The sequence below is a fragment of the Stigmatopora argus genome, chromosome 18, assembly GCF_051989625.1.
Source record: "Stigmatopora argus isolate UIUO_Sarg chromosome 18, RoL_Sarg_1.0, whole genome shotgun sequence".
NCBI lineage: Eukaryota > Metazoa > Chordata > Actinopteri > Syngnathiformes > Syngnathidae > Stigmatopora > Stigmatopora argus.
The window spans coordinates 14546257-14565558 of NC_135404.1; the positions used below are offsets into that span (position 1 = coordinate 14546257).

Sequence of the window (19302 nt, forward strand, 5' to 3'; positions counted from 1 at the left end):
CGTCTATGAATGAAATTCAAGGAAAAAAATTATCTTGCATGAAACGTGAAAAAACTCACTTACTTGTAAGGCAATTTTAAGGGTATGGCTTATACGCGGGTGCGGCTTATATGCGAGAAAACACGGTATTTGCCGTATTCGTAAAAGATGGCAATCTACCAACCGCCCTAGTAACTCATTTGGCATTTGGAGATCAAATCCAGCTTGAATATTTTTCCCATGTGGTCGCCTAGGGACGAAAGTCTCTCCGGAAGCGACATCACGTCAAAGCTCGAGCCGGCGTTTCTCTCCGGACTTCGTTGCACTCAGCCGCTGATCCGGGCCAAGTTCTTTGAGGTCTTTGACGGCTCCATGAAGCGGCGCGTCTACGAAAGGCTCCTCTACATCTGCTGTTCCCAGAACTGGGAGGCCAAAGGTAGCCATTTCTGGATCAAGCAGTGCATCGAGGTAAGCCAATTAGACGGGGCGTCGCCCACTCCAATCCCGGCTCCTTTTTGATACGCTTGATACCCACCTGCTCATTAGCTGCTGCTGGCAGTGTGCGAGCGCAACACCATCATCGGCACCAGTTGCCAGGGATCCATGCTCCCGTCCATCACCAACGTCATCAACCTCGCCGACAGCCACGACCGGGCCGCTTTCGCCATGGCGACCCACGTCAAGCAGGAACCCCGCGAGAGGGAGACCAGCGAGACCAAGGAGGAGGTAGCGTCCCATCATATCGTGTCAAGTGCAAATTTGCACAAAATCCCTATAGGACACGTGTCAAAGTGGCGGCCCGGGGGCCAAATCTGGCCCGCCGCATCATTTTGTGTGGCTCGGGAAAGTCAATCATGGGTGCCGACTTTCTGTTTTTTAGGATGAAATTCAAATGAAGATTGTAGATTATTTCCTGCGTTTCCTCATTTTAAATCAATAATTTCACAAATTTGTACTAATTTGAATGTCCAAAAATGATCTATCGATAAGCACGATCGAGAAAGCTGTCAATTTATTAATCGATTAATTTTGGCAGCCTAGTTGGAAGACATAACGGCCCTCCGGATGTAATCGAAACTACCATGTGACCCGACACAAAAAATGAGTTTGACACCCCTGCTTTAGGAAATCGTTACTTCCCTTCACATCGCCTTCTCTCGCACATTGCCGTCGTGACCGGACGTTTGGTCGACTGGACGTTTGGTCGACTGGATGTTTGGTCGACTGGACGTTTGGTAGAACGGACGTTTGGTCGACCGGACGTTTGGTAGAACGGACGTTTGGTCGACCGGACGTTTGGTAGAACGGACGTTTGGTCGACTGGACGTTTGGTAGAACGGACGTTTGGTCGAATGGACGTTTGGTAGAATGGACGTTTGGTCGCCGGGTTCGCTCGCTGTCAAATTATGACAGAGTTTACTGTTGATATTTTGATATTAGATATTTAGATATTAAACTCTCTCTCTCATGATTATAATTTTGAGAGCTGGTTTCAACAGTAACAACCCGGCGACCAAACGTCCGTTCTACCAAACGTCCGTTCTACCAAACGTCCGGTCGACCAAACGTCCGTTCTACCAAACGTCCGTTCTACCAAACGTTCGAGTACCCAACGCCATTTCCAATTCCTCCCCCGCCAGGACGTGGAGATCGACATCGAATTAGCACCAGGTGACCAAAGCGCTATTCCCAAGACCAAAGACCAGTCGGAAAGGGACGCCGGGAACCAGTTGCACATGCTTACCAACCGCCACGACAAGTTCCTGGACTCCCTCCGGGAGGTCAAGGTAAGGCCCGCCTCGAATCGTAACGCCAGTTCCAAAAATACGCCGGTAGAATCCGAAATACCTTTTGAAACGCCGTCCTTCCTTAGACCGGGGCGCTGCTGAATGCTCTGGTCCAGCTGTGTCACATCTCCACTCCTCTGGCCGAGAGATCTTGGGTGCAACTCTTCCCTCGCCTGTGGAAGATTCTTTCCGACAGGCAGCAGCATGTGAGTACATTAGCGTGAACGTCTCCTAGCTCGGCGACGGGGACTCGGGAGGCGTCGTAATTACCAAAAACCAAATTGTCTACGAGTACCAAAACGGTAGAGCGGCACGCGCAAAAGCCCGAAACGGTCACACGCGTGCGACCTTCGTCTTTGCCGTCTCATCGCACGCGATTGTACTTAATGAGGTGCATTTATGCTAAAAATGGAAATGAGAAGCAGAGGAAGAAAGCTTTAATGAGCTGAACTAATAACCAAATGAATATGGAGGATTTGAGTGGGGTTGCTAGGCCTGATTTTAAGTGATTGAGCTCTTTAGTATCTGAGAGATGCAGTCATTAGGATTAGAAACCCACCCCACGCGACCCCCCTGACAGACTGGCAAGTCACACGTGTTTATCGGAATGGACGTAATCGCGAGATGGGTGGCAGTTTATGCTGAAAGCAGTGGCGCTCCATCTCTGCTTTTAGCGGCTCTTTCGCTAGACAGAATCTGCTGATCAATTGCTCTTCATAATTACGAGATTCGTTAAAGTGACCGTCAAGGCAATAAATATTCAACGCCGTCAGTCGGCGCCGCCAATTCCAGTCGGCGCCAATGCGGCGTTTATTTCCATGCCTTGTTGGACATTTGTCTTCAGTAAATCTGCTTACTGAAGATTGGATCATTGCTACTATGAAACCATATTTTTTTCACATTGAACCATTTACTCCAATAAAAAATAGACATTTTCAAAAAGTCAAGAAAATTGCAAACAAGATGGCTCTTAATTAGATTGGGTGATTTTTTTGCAATCAACTTATATATGTAAAAAAAGGACTAAATAATCTCAGTTTTAGGTAAAATGCACACACAAAAAAGGTCACGAGGGCCTTTTCACAGTGTCATCGCAGACCATTTTAAAGAATTAAAAATGAAATGCAAGTAATACTACAAGTAACATTTCTAAAGGCACCTAGGTTATGAAAGGGAACAGAAAATTTGATTAAAAAAGTTTTAAACTGATGCATGTCTTCACATTTCAATGTTTCAAACAAAATAGCGAAACACTCTTTCCTACTAGTGTTCGAGCTAAAAAATGCAACCCAGTGTAGATTGGATTTAAGATTAATTTGCATACCTGTCGATTTATACGTTTTCCCGTAATTTATATGTTTTTTGATCATTTCAAATTTGTATAATCTGTAAAATCGTAATTTGTAAAATCATATAACAACTTTTTCACATAATATTTTTTTAAATACGTTTTTTGTAAAACTGATCTGGTTTACTCATTTTGGCTCTAATCCGGAATGTCTCGGACACTGCTAGCGGACCAAAACATTATCTTCGACTCCTAATATTATTATGCTTTAAGCTTTCCCCTTTCACTATATAAATATAGCGGGTCAGCAAGCAATGTCAACCTATCAGCGTCATACAGCGACCAATGTTCCCTCTAAGCTGTGCGCAATTGCGCACTAGTCTCGTCTTCTCTGCGCACAGCAAATCATATGGAGCGCACAAAATAAAGTCCCATTTTTTTAATTATTATTATTATTTTTAGCTGTGAGGCCGACCCGCGAACCACTCATCCGCCGGGCCGCCCCATTCATAGATATTAATCATTACATTTTATTATTACTAAATCATTTATGTGTAGTAGACATGCACCTGTTTATGGCAGGTGTGATACTGGTGTGTGCCCATAGCGAGCAATGATGATGTTGCTCACACCGGTACTCAGTGTGCTCAGGGAGGTTGTCTTTCTGCCCAGACAAACAAAAAATTAGAGGTAACATTGACAGCGACATCTACAAAATCTCTCATTTAGTCCATACAAAAGGCCCACCGACTGATTTAAGTGAGTAAATATCGACCGTGTTGCATTTGTACGGTTTATTATCACTTAATAAGGGGAATCGCAATCATTAATAAAGCGGAGCAATTGGCCGAGGTTACATTTGTGGAACGCAGTCACTGATTATTTTCGTCATTTGAATAATAAAAAAACGGCCAGCGTGGTTTAGAGCGAAAGTCTTCATTTTATTCATGCTGTATTACGGCACCCTGAAGTGAAATCTGCTTACCACCGCAGGCGTTATCCGGCGAAATGAGTCCTTTCCTGTGCAGCGGCAGCCACCAAGCTCAGCGAGATTGTCAGCCCAGCGCCCTCAACTGCTTCGTGGAAGCCATGTCCCAATGCGTGCCCCCCATCCCCATCCGCCCCTGCGTGCTCAAGTACTTGGGAAAAACCCACAACCTGTGGTTACGATCCACGCTCATGTTGGAGCAGCAGGCCTTCGAAAAGGGCCTCAGCCTTCACAGCAAACCAAGGCAGAGTACGGAAGTCTACGAGCAGGAGAGCATCACACCACCGCAACAGGTCAACTGGTTCCGGGTTGCTTTTCTTTTCAGGATCTTTCCATCTCGTGTGCTCAATTATTCCGTCGTATTTTTCTTTTTTTTAAGGAGATCTTGGATTCTCTAGCCGAGCTCTACTCTCTGCTCCAGGAGGAGGACATGTGGGCAGGCCTGTGGCAAAAGAGATGCAAGTTCCCCGAAACGGCTACTGCCATTGCCTATGAGCAACATGGCTTCTTTGAACAGGTGAAGTCTTGGATCTCAACTTCTTTCAATAACCGTATTTTCTCGCAGATAAGCCGTATTGGTGAATGAATCGAGAGTGCGGCTTATATGCGCACAAGTTAGACTTGACATGGACGAAACGCCACAACACATGACAATGTCGGTCATTTATTTCAAAATAGAAAAATGATAAACAGGCAAAACGCTAAACAAAATTCATTTTGACGTCTATGAATGAAATTCAAGGAAAAAATAAACTATATCTTGCATAAAACGTGAAAAAATTCACTTACTTACTAAGATTTTCCCTTCAAAGTCACACATTTTTACTCCCTATTAAAACCATGGATATGGAAGTGAAAATTGTCAATGAGGGGGCGGCTTATATGAGAGAAATTGTAAAATTCAACCATTTTAAGGCCATTTCAAGGGTAAGGCTTATATGCGAGAAAATACGGTACCTCAAGGTCTTTTTATTTTTGAAGCTCCGCTGAAATATCTATGTCTTCAGGCTCAGGAAAGCTACGAAAAGGCAATGGAGAAGGCTCGAAAAGAGCACGAGAGGAGCACCGTTTCACCCGCTGTATTTCCAGAGTACCAGCTGTGGGAAGACCACTGGATACGGTAGGAATTGGTCCAAATCAAATGCGGTTTAGGGATTTTCACGTGTTTTTGAGTCCAAGTCACTGGACCGGAATAAACTCAACTAAATCTGGTCACTCCGAATAATGAAAGTGTGGATTCCAGTTCTAACCAAGCTTTTAATTTGGTATATTTTCATACAGCATGGAGTGTTTGTAGATTAATAGCGGCGAAATGTCAGTTTTTACGATCCATCTTCGCTTAAATCGTCAATTAGTTTGACACAGTCTACTTCTTCCTGTTCAACCGAGGGATTTCCCCCCCCTTTTTTATAGTAATTAACATTTTATTCGCATTGCGAGGCACAAACTGTTTAAAGTCAACATGTTCTTTGTTGTGTGCAGATGTTCCAAGGAATTGAACCAGTGGGAACCTTTGACAGAATACGGCCAATCTAAAAACCATTCCAACCCGTATTTAGTGTTGGAATGCGCTTGGAGGGTTTCCAATTGGGCTGCCATGAAAGAAGCTCTGGTGCAGGTGAGGACTAACACACAATTTAGTCTGCACACCCTCACAAAAGCGGCGCATTTAAGATCTCGAGGTACAATCGAGAGCAGTGTTTCACAACCTTTTTGGCTATGCGCCACACTTTTGCATTGAAAAAATCTCAAGGGAAAATCTTTTCATTTAAAACTATGTCGCCTATTTTGACAATAGTTATTCTCATCCAAGTTTTATTAGCAGGAATCACATAAACCTACAAAATGATTCCAAAATCGAATTTTTCACACCAAAAAGTTGATGTCTGCGGACCCTGAACAACTTAGAAAATAAGTAACGTCATGTTTTTAATCGCATCATTTTATGACTTTTCTGCAATTTGTATTTAAATCTCCTAATATTACGTTTAAAAAAAGACTGTCGGCAAAAGTTGATGCTCTAGAAACCAAACAAGTTCCATGTTAGAGAAAAATAAGCGACTATTTCACCATTTGAATCTTGCAATTGTATAATGTTTCATTTAACGTTCATCCTATTTAGATTTTTCCCTTGTAAAATTTCATACAAATTTTTCTCTCTGAATATTACACGCTGCTCTAGACAAACCCAAAAACAACATCACAGACCGCTTGGGAACCCATCGAAAGACAGACTTGTCTCCGCCTAGAACACGTGTTAAAGTGGCGGCCCGCCACATCATTTTGTGTGGCCCGGGAAAGTCAATCATGAGTGCCAAATTTCTGTTTTAGGATCAATTTAAAATGAAGAGTATAGATGTATATTGAATTTCCTGATTTTTCCCCCTTTTAAATCAATGATTGTCATTTTTTAATCCATTTTTTTCTGTGTTTTTAGTTCAAAAATCATTTTGTAAAATCTAAAAATATTGAAAAAAAGCTAAAATAAACATTGTTTTAGATCTATAAAAAACGGAATATTCAGGGCTTTTAATCCAGATCTTTTCATCCATTTAAAAAAAAAAAAACTAAATATTATTTCTAAAATGGTCCGGCCCAGGTGAAATCAAATTGACGTTAAAGCGGCCCGCGAACCAACCCGAGTCTGACACCCCTGCCTAGAACGTAGCACAACGTTTTCTATCTCGCCGAAATCTCGGCAAGCCACTCGCTATTAGACCGTCCCGTCGCTCAACGGCCGAATCGTAGAATCAGTCATAAAGAAACGTGGGCTCGCCCATTCGTCGGCCGGGTGTCTGCTAAGAGGAAGCGTGGACGGATTGAAAGTGTGCGATAGTCGCTGACACTTAACAAATAATCCCGCTTTGCTCTTTCAAGGAGACTTGGAACCAATCCATTGAGCTGATGTGTCCTAAGGTGACACCTAATTAAATTGTCTGGACGGCAACAGCGAGTGCACTCCATCACCTCCTCCCTTCCTCCGTCACCCAATTTTAACGTTGACTTTTCATCTTTGCTCGTCCGTCTCCTTCCTTTTGGCCTCGTCCCGCTCTCTCGGCCACTAATATTTACGACTTCTGGGCGCGTGAATAATTACCCTGGCATCTGCCGCCGGCTGATTTGCTTAATGGCGGCAGGCGAGAGAGAAGAGAATCGGGCTTTCCTTGCTAGCTCCAGACGCCCAATCCCCCCCCAAAAAACCCGCCCCGGCTTTCAATTAAAGCCGGCTCTCGATAAGGCCGTCCCCATCTCCGGGACATTCATCAAGCGTCGCTCGCCCCCCGATAACTATGCTCTGACCAATCGCTGTAATTGTCTTAGGAGACCATGCAAAGGCGCACCCTAGCGCCCCCTTTCGTACTCCGTCTTTTTGCATATTCCACATTTGCTTTTCAATTCAACACGGAAAAGTTTGACTTTTGTTTCGGACTCATCGATGAAGCATTTTAATTACGAGCCGAGCACCGAAACCTGTCGGCTTGATTCGTTTTAAATTGAAAATTTCCCCAGGCAACATCGGACAAAATTAATTCGAAGCCAAATTATTGTTTCGGAACAAACAGCCGGACACCGATCTTTTCCATACCTGTCAACCTCTGCCGATAACTGCCCTTATAAATGATTATGATTCCCCATACAAACCCCCCAAAAACCTTACAAACACCGTACGACTCGTACAAGTCAGCTAAAAGAAACTAGAAAGGATGGTGTATTGTTTAACCGTCTGCCGCCAACGATATTCAACCGCGAGCTCATTTAAATTCTCTTTCCATATTCCCGAACAGGTGGAGATGAGTTGTCCCAAGGAGATGGCCTCCAAGGTCAACATGCACCGTGGCTACCTGGCCATTTGCCACCCGGAGGAACAGCAGCTCAACTATATCGAGAGACTGGTCGAAATGGCGTCCAGTCTGGCCATTCGAGAGTGGCGACGATTGCCTCACATTGTCTCGCACGTACACACGCCGCTCTTGCAGGTACGTCACGCAAACCGCCGTGTTTTCGGGCGTGTGCGGTCGATTGGTCGCCGGTCTTTTGGTCGCGGTCTTTTGGTCGCCACGACCGCGACAACGGGCGACCAAAAGACCGGGCGACCAAAAGACCGGGCGACCAAAAGACCGGGCGACCAAAAGACCGGGCGACCAAAAGACCGGGCGACCAAAAGACCGGGCGACCAAAAGACCGGGCGACCAAAAGACCGGGCGACCAAAAGACCGGGCGACCAAAAGACCGGGCGACCAAAAGACCGGGCGACCAAAAGACCGGGCGACCAAAAGACCGGGCGACCAATCGACCGGGCGACCAATCGACCGGGCGACCAATCGACCGGGCGACCAATCGACCGGCGACCAATCGACCGGCGACCAATCGACCGTGTACTGTTTTCGGGTTATGACGCGCAAATGCCGATGCGTTTTAGAAGCCAGCGAGAATCCGTTTTTTTTTTAAGCCTCTTTAGTTTCTCCACGAGAGATTTAAAATAGACAGGACAAAAGAGGAAAAGGGAGGGTGACGGAGTTTAAGGACGAAACACCGAGAAGAGAAGAGTTAGCTTAGCAGTAATTACTTTCCCTGCCGTAAGATAGTGTTTGATTAAATACCTGCGGCTGAATTACATTGACGTGATGAATGGGATCGTCCCAAAGAAGGTCAGAAACGGGCCATCGATTGATATGAACTGATCATTGGGAATAAATATTGGAAGACTCATTGTCATTTGCTTGTCTTTTGGAAAATTGGCGAGGTGGGCTTCGCCCCCGTGGCGCGTTCGCCACAAAATTGGAATGCAAATTAGCCGACTGCTTTCTTTGTTCTTCGCGCACGCCAAGGTGGGCGCAAATGTGGGTGTTCTGGCATATGTGAGGTCTATTTATTATCCGGGGAAAAGGAAAACAAGTCGTTTAGTATTCCTAGCCGAGCGGTTTTAACGGCCAGATGGAAATTTCAAACTTGGTGCGACATTCAGAAGCAGAAAAATCCAAATATCAAATTCAGATTCGCCCCGCGGCGTCTGACAATCAATGGATGATCACCGAGTCCATCGCCTGGGAGAGCCGGCGTTAATATTGATTGAGGAGTTACTATAATGGGATGATTGATTATATGTTCATGAAGCGGCTTTAGGCCAATCAATGCGGCTTCTTTCCACAAAATGTGTTGGAATAGCTTGCTTATCAATTTTACTTTAGCCTCCAGCTATCCTTCTTTTTTTTTACGTCGTCATAATGGCAAAAGAGTTTCAGGAAAAATATCAATAGTTCAAAACAAAATGTATTTTTGGGGTTTCAAGCGTTCTAGATCACAGCTCACTTCCTTATTTTTTTTTAATGCATTTCTATTACTCGTCTTGACAAGAATTTTGTCATTTACATTTTGATGGGGAAAAATACGGCCTTGTTTTTGCCTTTTTTTTTTTCCTTTTTCGGTTTTGTTCAGTATTTACGTTAAATGGAGACATGGAGAATAGACAATATATTTTTGGACTGAAACTGGAATTCTCTCCTTAGGCGGCACAGCAGATCATCGAGTTGCAAGAAGCCGCTCAAATTAACGCGGGATTGCAGACGGCCAACCTCGGACGCAACACCAGCCTGCACGACATGAAAACGGTGGTGAAAACGTGGAGGAACCGACTTCCCATTGTGTCTGATGACCTGTCGCACTGGAGTAGCATTTTCATGTGGCGCCAACATCATTACCAAGGTATAACCATCAACCCTAATCAGTCACACTTTATCACTTTGCCATTGGGGCGGTATTTCTGGACTATAAATTGCACTTTTTCGACTAGTATCCGGCCAATTGCTCCCCTTATTAGTGATTGTAATACCCCTTATTAAGCAATTAAAAAAAACGTACAAATGCAACGCGGCACAAATTTACTCACATAGGACGCACGTAAAAGTCAGAAATTTTCTACAAAGTGGACGGCTATAGGGAAATATGTAGTGCGGATGGGTGAAAAGGGAAAGCGTGCGCGCATATCATGCTTAAAGCATGACAATAGGCGATGACGTTATCGTCTGCTAACAGTGACCGAGACGTTCCGGATTAGAGCCGAGATGGGTTTTACAAAAAACGTACTTTAAAAAATCCCGTACAAAAGTTGTTATACGGCGTACACAATTTGAAATGATCATAAAATGTATAAAATACGGAAAAAACGAAAAACTTGGGTTTACAGATGCCTATTTAGCCTGTTGTTATCCATTTTACTATTGTTAATTCAACATGTTTTTTCTTGGTATCCGATAAAATATAAAAAAAAATTGGCCAAAATACTTCAATACGACTTGTTTATATGCAGTAGATGTATTTATTGTGTATTTTTTGGCTGGTGCGATGAATAGTCTGTACATTTGTGTTAGTATACCTGGTATATTGAAAAGAATGTTTTTTGTGTAAAACTATACACTGCTTCATTTTTATAGCTATTATTTTGCCAATTTTTGCCCCAACTAATGTGAGTTGTAGACACGGTGATCTCCGAGACATTTTCATTTCAATCCACTTTACTTCTACATGACAGCCTTGAAACGTCTGTTGTGCTCTGAAATTGATTTTTTTTTTTAAATCCATCACTATTGGCTGTTCAATATGTTCACGTACCCAGTGTTTTTCTCTCTTCTCAATGATAGTAACAATATGATAAATAGAGGTGCCATTCAAACCACTGTTTTCTTCTCTCTACGTCTGTAGCCATAGTGACGGCGTATGAAACGAATACCCAGCATGATCCAAACAACAATAACGCCATGTTGGGAGTTCACGCCTCGGCGTCTGCCATCATTCAGTATGGCAAGATTGGGCGCAAGCAAGTGAGTTTTTAAAAACAATTCCATGGTCTTAACCATCTTCAGAGCTTTCTTGATTTTTTTGGTTAGTACAAAGACTATTGTGTGTAGATATTTAGTGTCCTCTTGTTCCCCCGTACAGGGTTTGGTGAACGTAGCACTGGATATTTTGAGTCGTATCCACACCATCCCAACAGTTCCAATTGTTGACTGCTTCCAGAAGATTAGGCAGCAGGTTAAATGTTATTTGCAGCTGGCTGGCGTCATGGGAAAGAATGAATGCATGCAGGTGAGAATTTGGAATATCGTATTTTCTTGCATATGCGCCGTATTTGTCGCAAAAAAAATGATGACTGAAGCGAGGGTACGGCTTATACGCGCACAAATTGGACTTGACATACACCATAACGCAAGACAATGCGGCCAAAGCGGTTGTTTATTTCAAAATAGAGAAAAGATAAACAGGTAAAATGCCTAACAAAATTTATTTTGACGTCTATGAATGAAATTCAAGAAATATATAAAGCTTATCTTGTATAAAACGTGAAAAAACTCACTTAAGTGCTCGCTCAGGACGCCGCCATCTTACCTTGGGATGACAAACTAGACCGCTACAGGCACACTTCCTGGTTGTACTGCTCACATGACCTCCTTTTTGAATTTGTCTACGTGCAGGCAACACCCTTTTGGAATGTCGAATTATAAATCCATTGATACAGTATCTCAGAAATACCACGTGCAATGATTTTTATTAGGATTTTCCCTTCAAAATAACACATCCCTATTAAAACCATGAATATGGAGGTGAAAATTGTGAATCAGGGGGCGGCTTATATGAGAGAAATTGTAAAATTCAATCATTTTAAGGCAATTTTAAGGGTGCGGCTTATACGTAGAGGCGGCTAATATGCCAGAAAATATGAAGTGTGTGTCAACGGTATGCTGTAAATGTATTTTTCAGCCTTGATATATTTTGTACTGCCTCTCCATTTATCTGTTCTAACGGCGTTCTCTGGGAATCCAAACTCCAAGCCATGCTTGGTTTAACCTTTGAATTTATTCTATATTATTGGAAAGGAAAGATGGCTTTATCATCTCACAATGAGAAGGTCAATTGACGGGAACAGAAATACGCACGGAGCGGCTCGGCAAACAATTTGCAGCAGCTGTCTCGTGAAATATTTTATGGAAACAACACGCGGACGTTACGTGTCATCAAAACGCATCGAGTCGTCCCCTTTCATTTTGATTATTCAAATTGAATCCTATTTAGGCCTGCGTCGTCATTGTTCCGACATTTCCGAAATGTACTGCCACTTTCCTTATTAATAAACACACAACTGAAACAGTTTTTTTTAACATCTCTTTTGATATAGAATTTTTTTTTGCAGCCTTCTAGCCGGAATTTGTCCCCAGAATATTTCAATAAAAAGATGTTGAAATGCAATTTTGGTTGCATGTTTTGGAAACCAATTTTATGGCATTTAAATCCACTGAGTTTTATGATTAATGCGATTAATACTAGAGGTGCTTGAGCACACCAAAAGCTATTAGAAAGCCGCCTCTCCCTTTCTCCAAATCTCTTCTGTTCAGCGGCTACACATCGTTTGTCACAGCGGCACATTGGGGACGACCAATCAGAGGCTCAGCGTAGCGCACTTTACTTCCCTCTGCGCGTACTTCCTTAACATCCTAATAATCATTCGTTATTATGCGACTGTCCCTCCGCGGATTCTTTCTGACGCTTTGCACGAATGAGATTTTTATTTGCGAAACGGCAATCCTCTCTCGTCTGCTGTCCGTCAGGGTTTGGAGGTGATTGAGTCCACCAACCTCAAGTACTTCACCAAGGAGATGACGGCAGAGTTCTACGCCCTGAAGGGGATGTTCCTGGCTCAGATCAATAAGTATGATTGATGGATTGATTGAATGCTTTTATTTTATGAGATTTCAAGCTGTCACCACAAAGCGAACAAATAACAGCAAACAAACAGACAAATAAATCATCATAGATAAGTCATAAATAAATAATAGTAGTCCAAGTGTTCCGTCTTCAAGTCCAGGATGAGTTCCATGGTCTTGAAGACGTTCAGCGCCAAGTTGTTGAAAGTCACTGAGTCTTTGGACTCAACAACAACAAACAAACACATAGATAATCAATATATAGCCATGATTAATAAATAATCAGTAAATAGTAATAGATAAATAAGTGGTAGAAGCAGTGGTCAACATGGGAAAGTGATACAAAGTGACTAACCTGGCTACTAGCAATAAGTCTTGATTAGGTCCTAGGTGCAGAACTTGAGTTGAGTATGGTGACTGCTAATGGGAAGAAACTGTTCTTGAGTCTCTTTGTCTTGGCTGTTATGGTTCTGTAGCTCCTTCCAGAGGGCAGCAGGTGTATGGAAGTGGTGGAAACCGGGATGCGTATTGTCTTTTATAAGGCTCTCTGCCCTTCTAAGCCATCGGTATTCGTACATGCTAGACAGTTTGTATATTTTTTACACTCGTAGAGTCCAACTCTTCGCTTCTGTTTGTGACTGTTCATCAGGTCTGTTTGCTAAGGATGTGCCCGATCAGAAATGGAATGAAATCGGATTTTCAGGGTATCGGATCTAGACGGGGTATGGTCTGATTCTCCAAAATCGGGCCACTCGGACTCCCGTGCAAAAATATGTGATCGGGAGCATCCCTACTGTTTGCCAGCATGTGGTCCAGTTTTAGCCTTCCCCAGCACTGTACTTGAAATTTGACTCCACAGCACATCTGTTTTATCTGTTCGTGACCGTTTCATGCGGAGTTCTGTTCCTCAGCTCCAGGGCTGGCTTGTAAAAAAGCAGCATCTCTGCTCACCCCCCTCAAAACCCCAGTCGTCTCGGACGTGACACGGGTAGCCTAAGGGGTAAAAGACTAATTGAGGGAGCCTTATTAAACATACACGCAGCTCAATAATTAACCAGAGGCCCTTTTCAAGAATCTCTACAATCAGCAAAACTTGCCTCCACCTCAGCAGGGTTTATTGCAATCATTAAGTTTCCCTTAACTGGGGCGGTATTAAGAGCTGAGTTGCGGACATGGGTCGAGGGAGTTTCGCGTCGTGGTGTGTGTGTGGATGGGTGTGTGTGTATGTGTGTGTTTGCGCATCCGTGCCAAGCCGAAGATTTGAGGATCGTTCAATTTAACGGGTGTCAAAGATTTTGACACTCTGTCGGGAGCCGAGGCTCCTGCTGAGGTAGCTTTTGGAAACATTTCATGTACTTTAATACTCACCAAGTGACAGAGGCAACTCCATTAAGTGTTACAAGAGGGTTTTTGCCTCTGACTCCCATAGCAATCAAGCTTCCATTTCCTAATCACACGCCAAACGCCTTTCATAATAACGGATTTTAATTGATCGTCTTGGGAGACATTTTGCCGGATGTCGACGGGAAGGCGCTGGGGACGCGTGGCTCCATGAGTGGCTTTCTCGGACTTGTTTTGACGGGAGGCTAGTGTCTTGTTTATTAATCAAACGGTGACGGGTTTAAGTCATTCAACCCACCTGCTAAGGATTGCTTTAAGATGAACGGGCTGAAGTAAAACACTTAAGACTCCCGATCAGTCAAGTCTGTTGCCACATTTCACCTGGATTTCCCTTAAGTAGGCAAGACTGAATGTGCAGGATTGAAAATGTGACGGCTTCTTGTTGGATCAAGATTGGAAAAAATTACGTTAAGATGTAAGTCAGATAAAATTGCAAGATTTTGAGACTGTATGTTAAAAGCCCAAAACCCATTGATCTTTGCTCGATGTTATCGTTGAGGTCAACGTATTATAGTCAACTTCTTAAAAGCTCTGGGATTTAAGATTACGACAAATCCATATAAACTGAAATATGCTTCATGGTTATATGTGAAAGACACATTTCTCTGAATTTGCCTTTTTTATCTAAGTCAAGCCCTCTTTTATCAGATTTTTAAGTCGTTTGCCAAAGCGCCATGACGCCATGAACGGCGCCATGACGCCATGAGCATCACTCTGTTTCTTATTTGCACTTTGACCTTTTCGTCGCAGGTCAGAGGAGGCCAACAAGGCCTTTTCCGCCGCTGTCCAGATGCATGACGTCCTGGTCAAGGCGTGGGCAATGTGGGGGGACTACCTGGAGAACATCTTCGCCAAGGACCGTCAGCTTCACCTGGGAGTCTCAGCTATCACCTGCTACCTCCACGCATGCCGCCACCAAAACGAAAGCAAATCTCGCAAGTATCTGGCGAAGGTAGGAGTTCCTCCTCGATCTCAGTCGTCCATTCATTTCATATTTTAATACATTACATAAATACACGACTCTAAAACAGTGTTTCCCAATCTTTTTTGAGCCGCGCCACACGTTTTACATAGAAAAGAAATCTCAAGGGACAGCACCATCTGAAAATCGTTTCATTTCAAACAATGTCGTCTATATTAACAATAGTCATTGTTATTAAAGTTTTCTCAGCAGGAATCACAAAAAAACTCCAAAATGATTCCCAAATTAAATTTTTCATACTGACCTAATGTCACCAAAAGTTGATGTCTGCAGACCTTGAACGAGTCATTGAAATAAAGTAGTGTCGTGTTTTTAATCTCATAATTTCATGACTTTTCTCCAATTTTCCATACTGACCTAATGTCACCAAAATTGATGTCTGCAGACCTTGAACGAGTCATTGAAAAATAAGTAATGTCATTTTTTTAATCTCATAATTTCATGACTTTCCTCCAAATATAACTTAATTTATTACGCCCCAAAAAATGTTATTCTCTCGCAGACTTAACGTCGGCAAAAGTTGACGCCAAACAACTTCCGGTTCATGTTAGAAATCTATTTTTCTAATTTGTTGTCCAGAAGAAAAAACAAACTCCAAAGTCGCAAGAACTGAAATAGTTCTGGGACGCCCGTCTATGTCAATGTTATGCGCAAAAACATCAAATCCAGATCCGTTTTGGGACGTGTAGTATTTCTCTTGCTAAATATGATCTGTAAGGACTTATTATACTTGGCTTGGCATTTGCTCCATTTGCAGATTTATGAGTTTGGGCAAGCACGCTTGGGCACCCGCGAGATCGCCTCCTTCCATTAGACCCTTCAAATAGGGTCATTGTTAATTCCCTCGTCTCCAGGACCGCATCCAGCCCCGTGCGTTATTGGTTCTGATGGGCCCAAACGCATTTTATTCCGGCCCCAGCTCCGCTCGTAATTTGATTGCTCGCGGTCCGGCAGTCGTGGCTGCGAACCAACGGGTTCTCGGGGCAGATCAATGGTGAAGTGGAATCCTCTTACACGGGCGCTGACGGTCTAATGGCCTCCCCTGACACTCCAATCTCGCCGTCTTTCTGAACGGACTTACCTTTTTCCAAAGAGTCTGACTAAAGCTGTGGCACTCGCCGGTTGAAATTCGTGGGGGGTAACGAGACGGACTCTTTGCTAACAAGCTTTTTCTGTAGACACGCTTCAGCGCATGCGTTGCGGTTCCTTCATGGATTTTGATGGGGTCAAACTTAAATGTGATACGACATTCTACAGCAGGTAACAAAGGCGTAATATCAATTTTGATCCAACTTGGTCCCGCCCACTAAAAATATCACCCAAAATGAGTCGAATGGTTTTACTAGCATGCCAGCCATTCTTTCTATTCACTATTACCATGTGGCTTTATTATTATTGTTGTTCTGGCAGCTCGAAAAAGCTAGACACGATCAACGATTCTGGTTGTGATGTCACAACCAGAATTGTTGGGTTGTCACTAGGAAATGGTGATTTAAAAAAACTGTCAGTTTTGCATGCCAAATTAATTTTCTACATTTAAAATGACATTTGTGCAGCCATTTTTAATTATTTTTGACATGCTAACCATTTCATAGTACTTATAGGTCTGACACGGAGACGATCTTTTCAATGCTTATATCAGCGAAAGGATCCAAAAAAATTAAATAACTTGTGATACATTAGATTAGATTAGAACTTTATTTCATCCCATATTTAGGAAATTTCTTGGTTGCAGTAGCAAGACAGACACAAGACACACAAGACATTGTAGACCTAGTTAAGAAACTGGAGCCACACACAAGAAGTCCACAAGTTGGGGACCTTCTGCAGACTGAGACTGAGGTTATCACATCGCCTAAAAAATATTTATTCGTCTAGTTCTGGCAAAGCAATTTTTTTTAAATCTTCGTCCATGGTAATTATAGCCCAATAAAATTAAAAGTCGTCGGACTGCAATTAAACCGAAAGTCTATTGTAACGTCATGGTAATACGCACCCTCGTTGCCAGTAGCGTCTTGAAGCCAAGATGGGTTAGCATTGTTTCCCACTGATAAAATAACCCATTGACCAGTCATTACCAGCAATTATGTGCAATTTCTAACCTGGCCGGAAATGCAGTAGGGGAGGGTGTAAAATTATCGTCGCCAGGATGATGCGAGGTGCAGCAATTGCGTCTTACGTTTCCCTACTTTTCCCTATTTAATAATCTCTCGGGATTCATCTCATGCCAAATTTCGCTTCCCTCTGCAGGTACTCTGGCTTCTGAGCTTTGACGACAAGGACACGCTGGCAAACGCCGTGGACAAGTACTGCATCGGCGTCCCGCCCATCCAGTGGTTGGCGTGGATCCCCCAGCTGCTGACCTGCTTAGTCGGTTCAGAAGGCAAACCTCTACTCAACCTCATCAGCCAGGTGCGCATGTCCACAACCTCCCTCTTATTTTTCTGTCCTTTGAAAACCCCATCGATAAAAGCAAATTACGTAGGCAATTTTGCCCGATTACGTCGGACCCGGTCGGCCATTAAGAGATGGCTTGGATAACGAGCATGGCCTCCGTACCTCGGCGCCGCTAATCCGTGAATGTTTGGCAATCGCGCTGATGAAATATTTTGCGTTCTTCATCACATCCATTCAGTCCGCCACATCTGCCTCCCGCGTTGGCAGCCGTTTTCACAGGCTTCCTAATCGTGATGAATTAAATGGCATTCACGCGGAAGTTAATCTCCCCTGGCTTGCATTCTATTTACCAAATTAAGCATTCAGGCCCCCCAAACCCCCTCCCTCTCCCCAACTTCCACTTTGACACCCATTTATTGGCTTTCACTAGACCCCGGCGAATTGGATTTTGAATTATTTGCACGTGAAGTCATTATAAAGTTAATACAGTACGCATCCACACGGCAGGAACGGAGCACGTAATTAATGCCAGGCTTAATTTGCGTTGCTTAATGGAGTATTTTTTCTGCACAATTTGAAGAGGGTGATCTTCAAAGACTAGAAAGCTGTACTAAACCTCGTCCTCTTGATAGGTTAAGGATATTGTCCGGAAGATTTAAGCTAACCGAAGAGTTTTGTAATACGATATGTAGAGTTTTTAGCCTCACTTCTAAACCAGCGAGTCTTTTACCTTGCTCATTTTTTCATTATAAAACATCATACCTGGCACCTTTTATACATATTTTTTTCAAATTGTCTACGTCGTAGAACAAAGTTTTTACAGGATTTTTTTAAAGTATTATTTTTTGTAAAACTGATCTGGTTTTACCCATTTCGGCTCTAATCCGGATCATCTCGGTCACTGTTAGCAGACCAAAAATCGTCGCCTGCTAATGTTGTCATGCTTTAACCATATGTGCATGCCGAATTTTCATGATATAAATATAGCGCGTCAGCAAGCAAGTACCCACTACCCACACAGTCAAGCTGTCAGCGTCATACAGCAGAATCTTGAATTTAGTGCATACTGAATTTAGTGATTGGGCACCCCGTCCACTTTGGGGAACATTTTTAGACTTTTAAGTGCGCTTTATGTGAGTAAATATGTGCTGCATAGCATTTGTACGGTTTATTATAACTTAACAAGGGGAATGCAATCATTAATAAGGGGAGAAATTGATTGACAGGTATGAAACATACATTTATTTCTTTTGACAATATCTTTGTCCGGCGTGTTTATTTTGTTTTTGCTTTATATCGATTAAAAACAATTTTCCCACCTGATTGCAATTGTCTAAAAATGTTGTGTAGTACGAACATACTTTTGCTTCTTTGGACAATATCTTTGTACATCCGATTTAATTGCTTTTTAGCCCTTAAATAAAAAAACTCAAATCTCACGTGATCAGATCGGGATTAACTCTAAAACTACAAAACAACAATAAACGAATCCTATTTAAAAAGCCGATCTTTATCCCTACTTCGTAGACATTCCCTTGTTAACGCTCTTCACTTTACGTCCTTTTTATGTAAAGCAGAATCCAATTTTAATGCATAGCCGGCTTTATCTCTGCCACTTCTCTGAATTATTTAGAATTTTTCTTTGGCGGTGGAATGTTTAAAAAAAAAGACGAAGAAAAAAAACGTACGTTGAAAAATTGATGAAGGTGAGGCAAAGAGGGCCCGGGGGTAGGTGACCAGATGAATGGGAAGTTAACAGACATATCAGCAGCCCCTCTCTTGCA

The 19302-nt window shown here is 42.9% G+C and overlaps 1 protein-coding gene across 2 annotated transcripts in view; it reads left to right on the top strand.

The window, feature by feature from the left end:
- Nucleotides 1-19302, top strand: part of LOC144092755 (transformation/transcription domain-associated protein-like) — a 78613-nt gene that overhangs the window by 45582 nt on the left and 13729 nt on the right. For both annotated transcript variants that reach the window (XM_077625826.1, XM_077625827.1), the window contains 15 exons: nt 234-447; nt 526-705; nt 1620-1766; nt 1853-1972; nt 4048-4335; nt 4422-4559; nt 5050-5162; nt 5525-5660; nt 7828-8019; nt 9550-9745; nt 10742-10860; nt 10979-11125; nt 12643-12743; nt 14890-15091; nt 17372-17533. In XM_077625826.1, the coding sequence (XP_077481952.1) occupies nt 234-447; nt 526-705; nt 1620-1766; nt 1853-1972; nt 4048-4335; nt 4422-4559; nt 5050-5162; nt 5525-5660; nt 7828-8019; nt 9550-9745; nt 10742-10860; nt 10979-11125; nt 12643-12743; nt 14890-15091; nt 17372-17533 (2455 nt within the window). The remainder of the gene's footprint in view (nt 1-233; nt 448-525; nt 706-1619; nt 1767-1852; nt 1973-4047; nt 4336-4421; nt 4560-5049; nt 5163-5524; nt 5661-7827; nt 8020-9549; nt 9746-10741; nt 10861-10978; nt 11126-12642; nt 12744-14889; nt 15092-17371; nt 17534-19302) is intronic.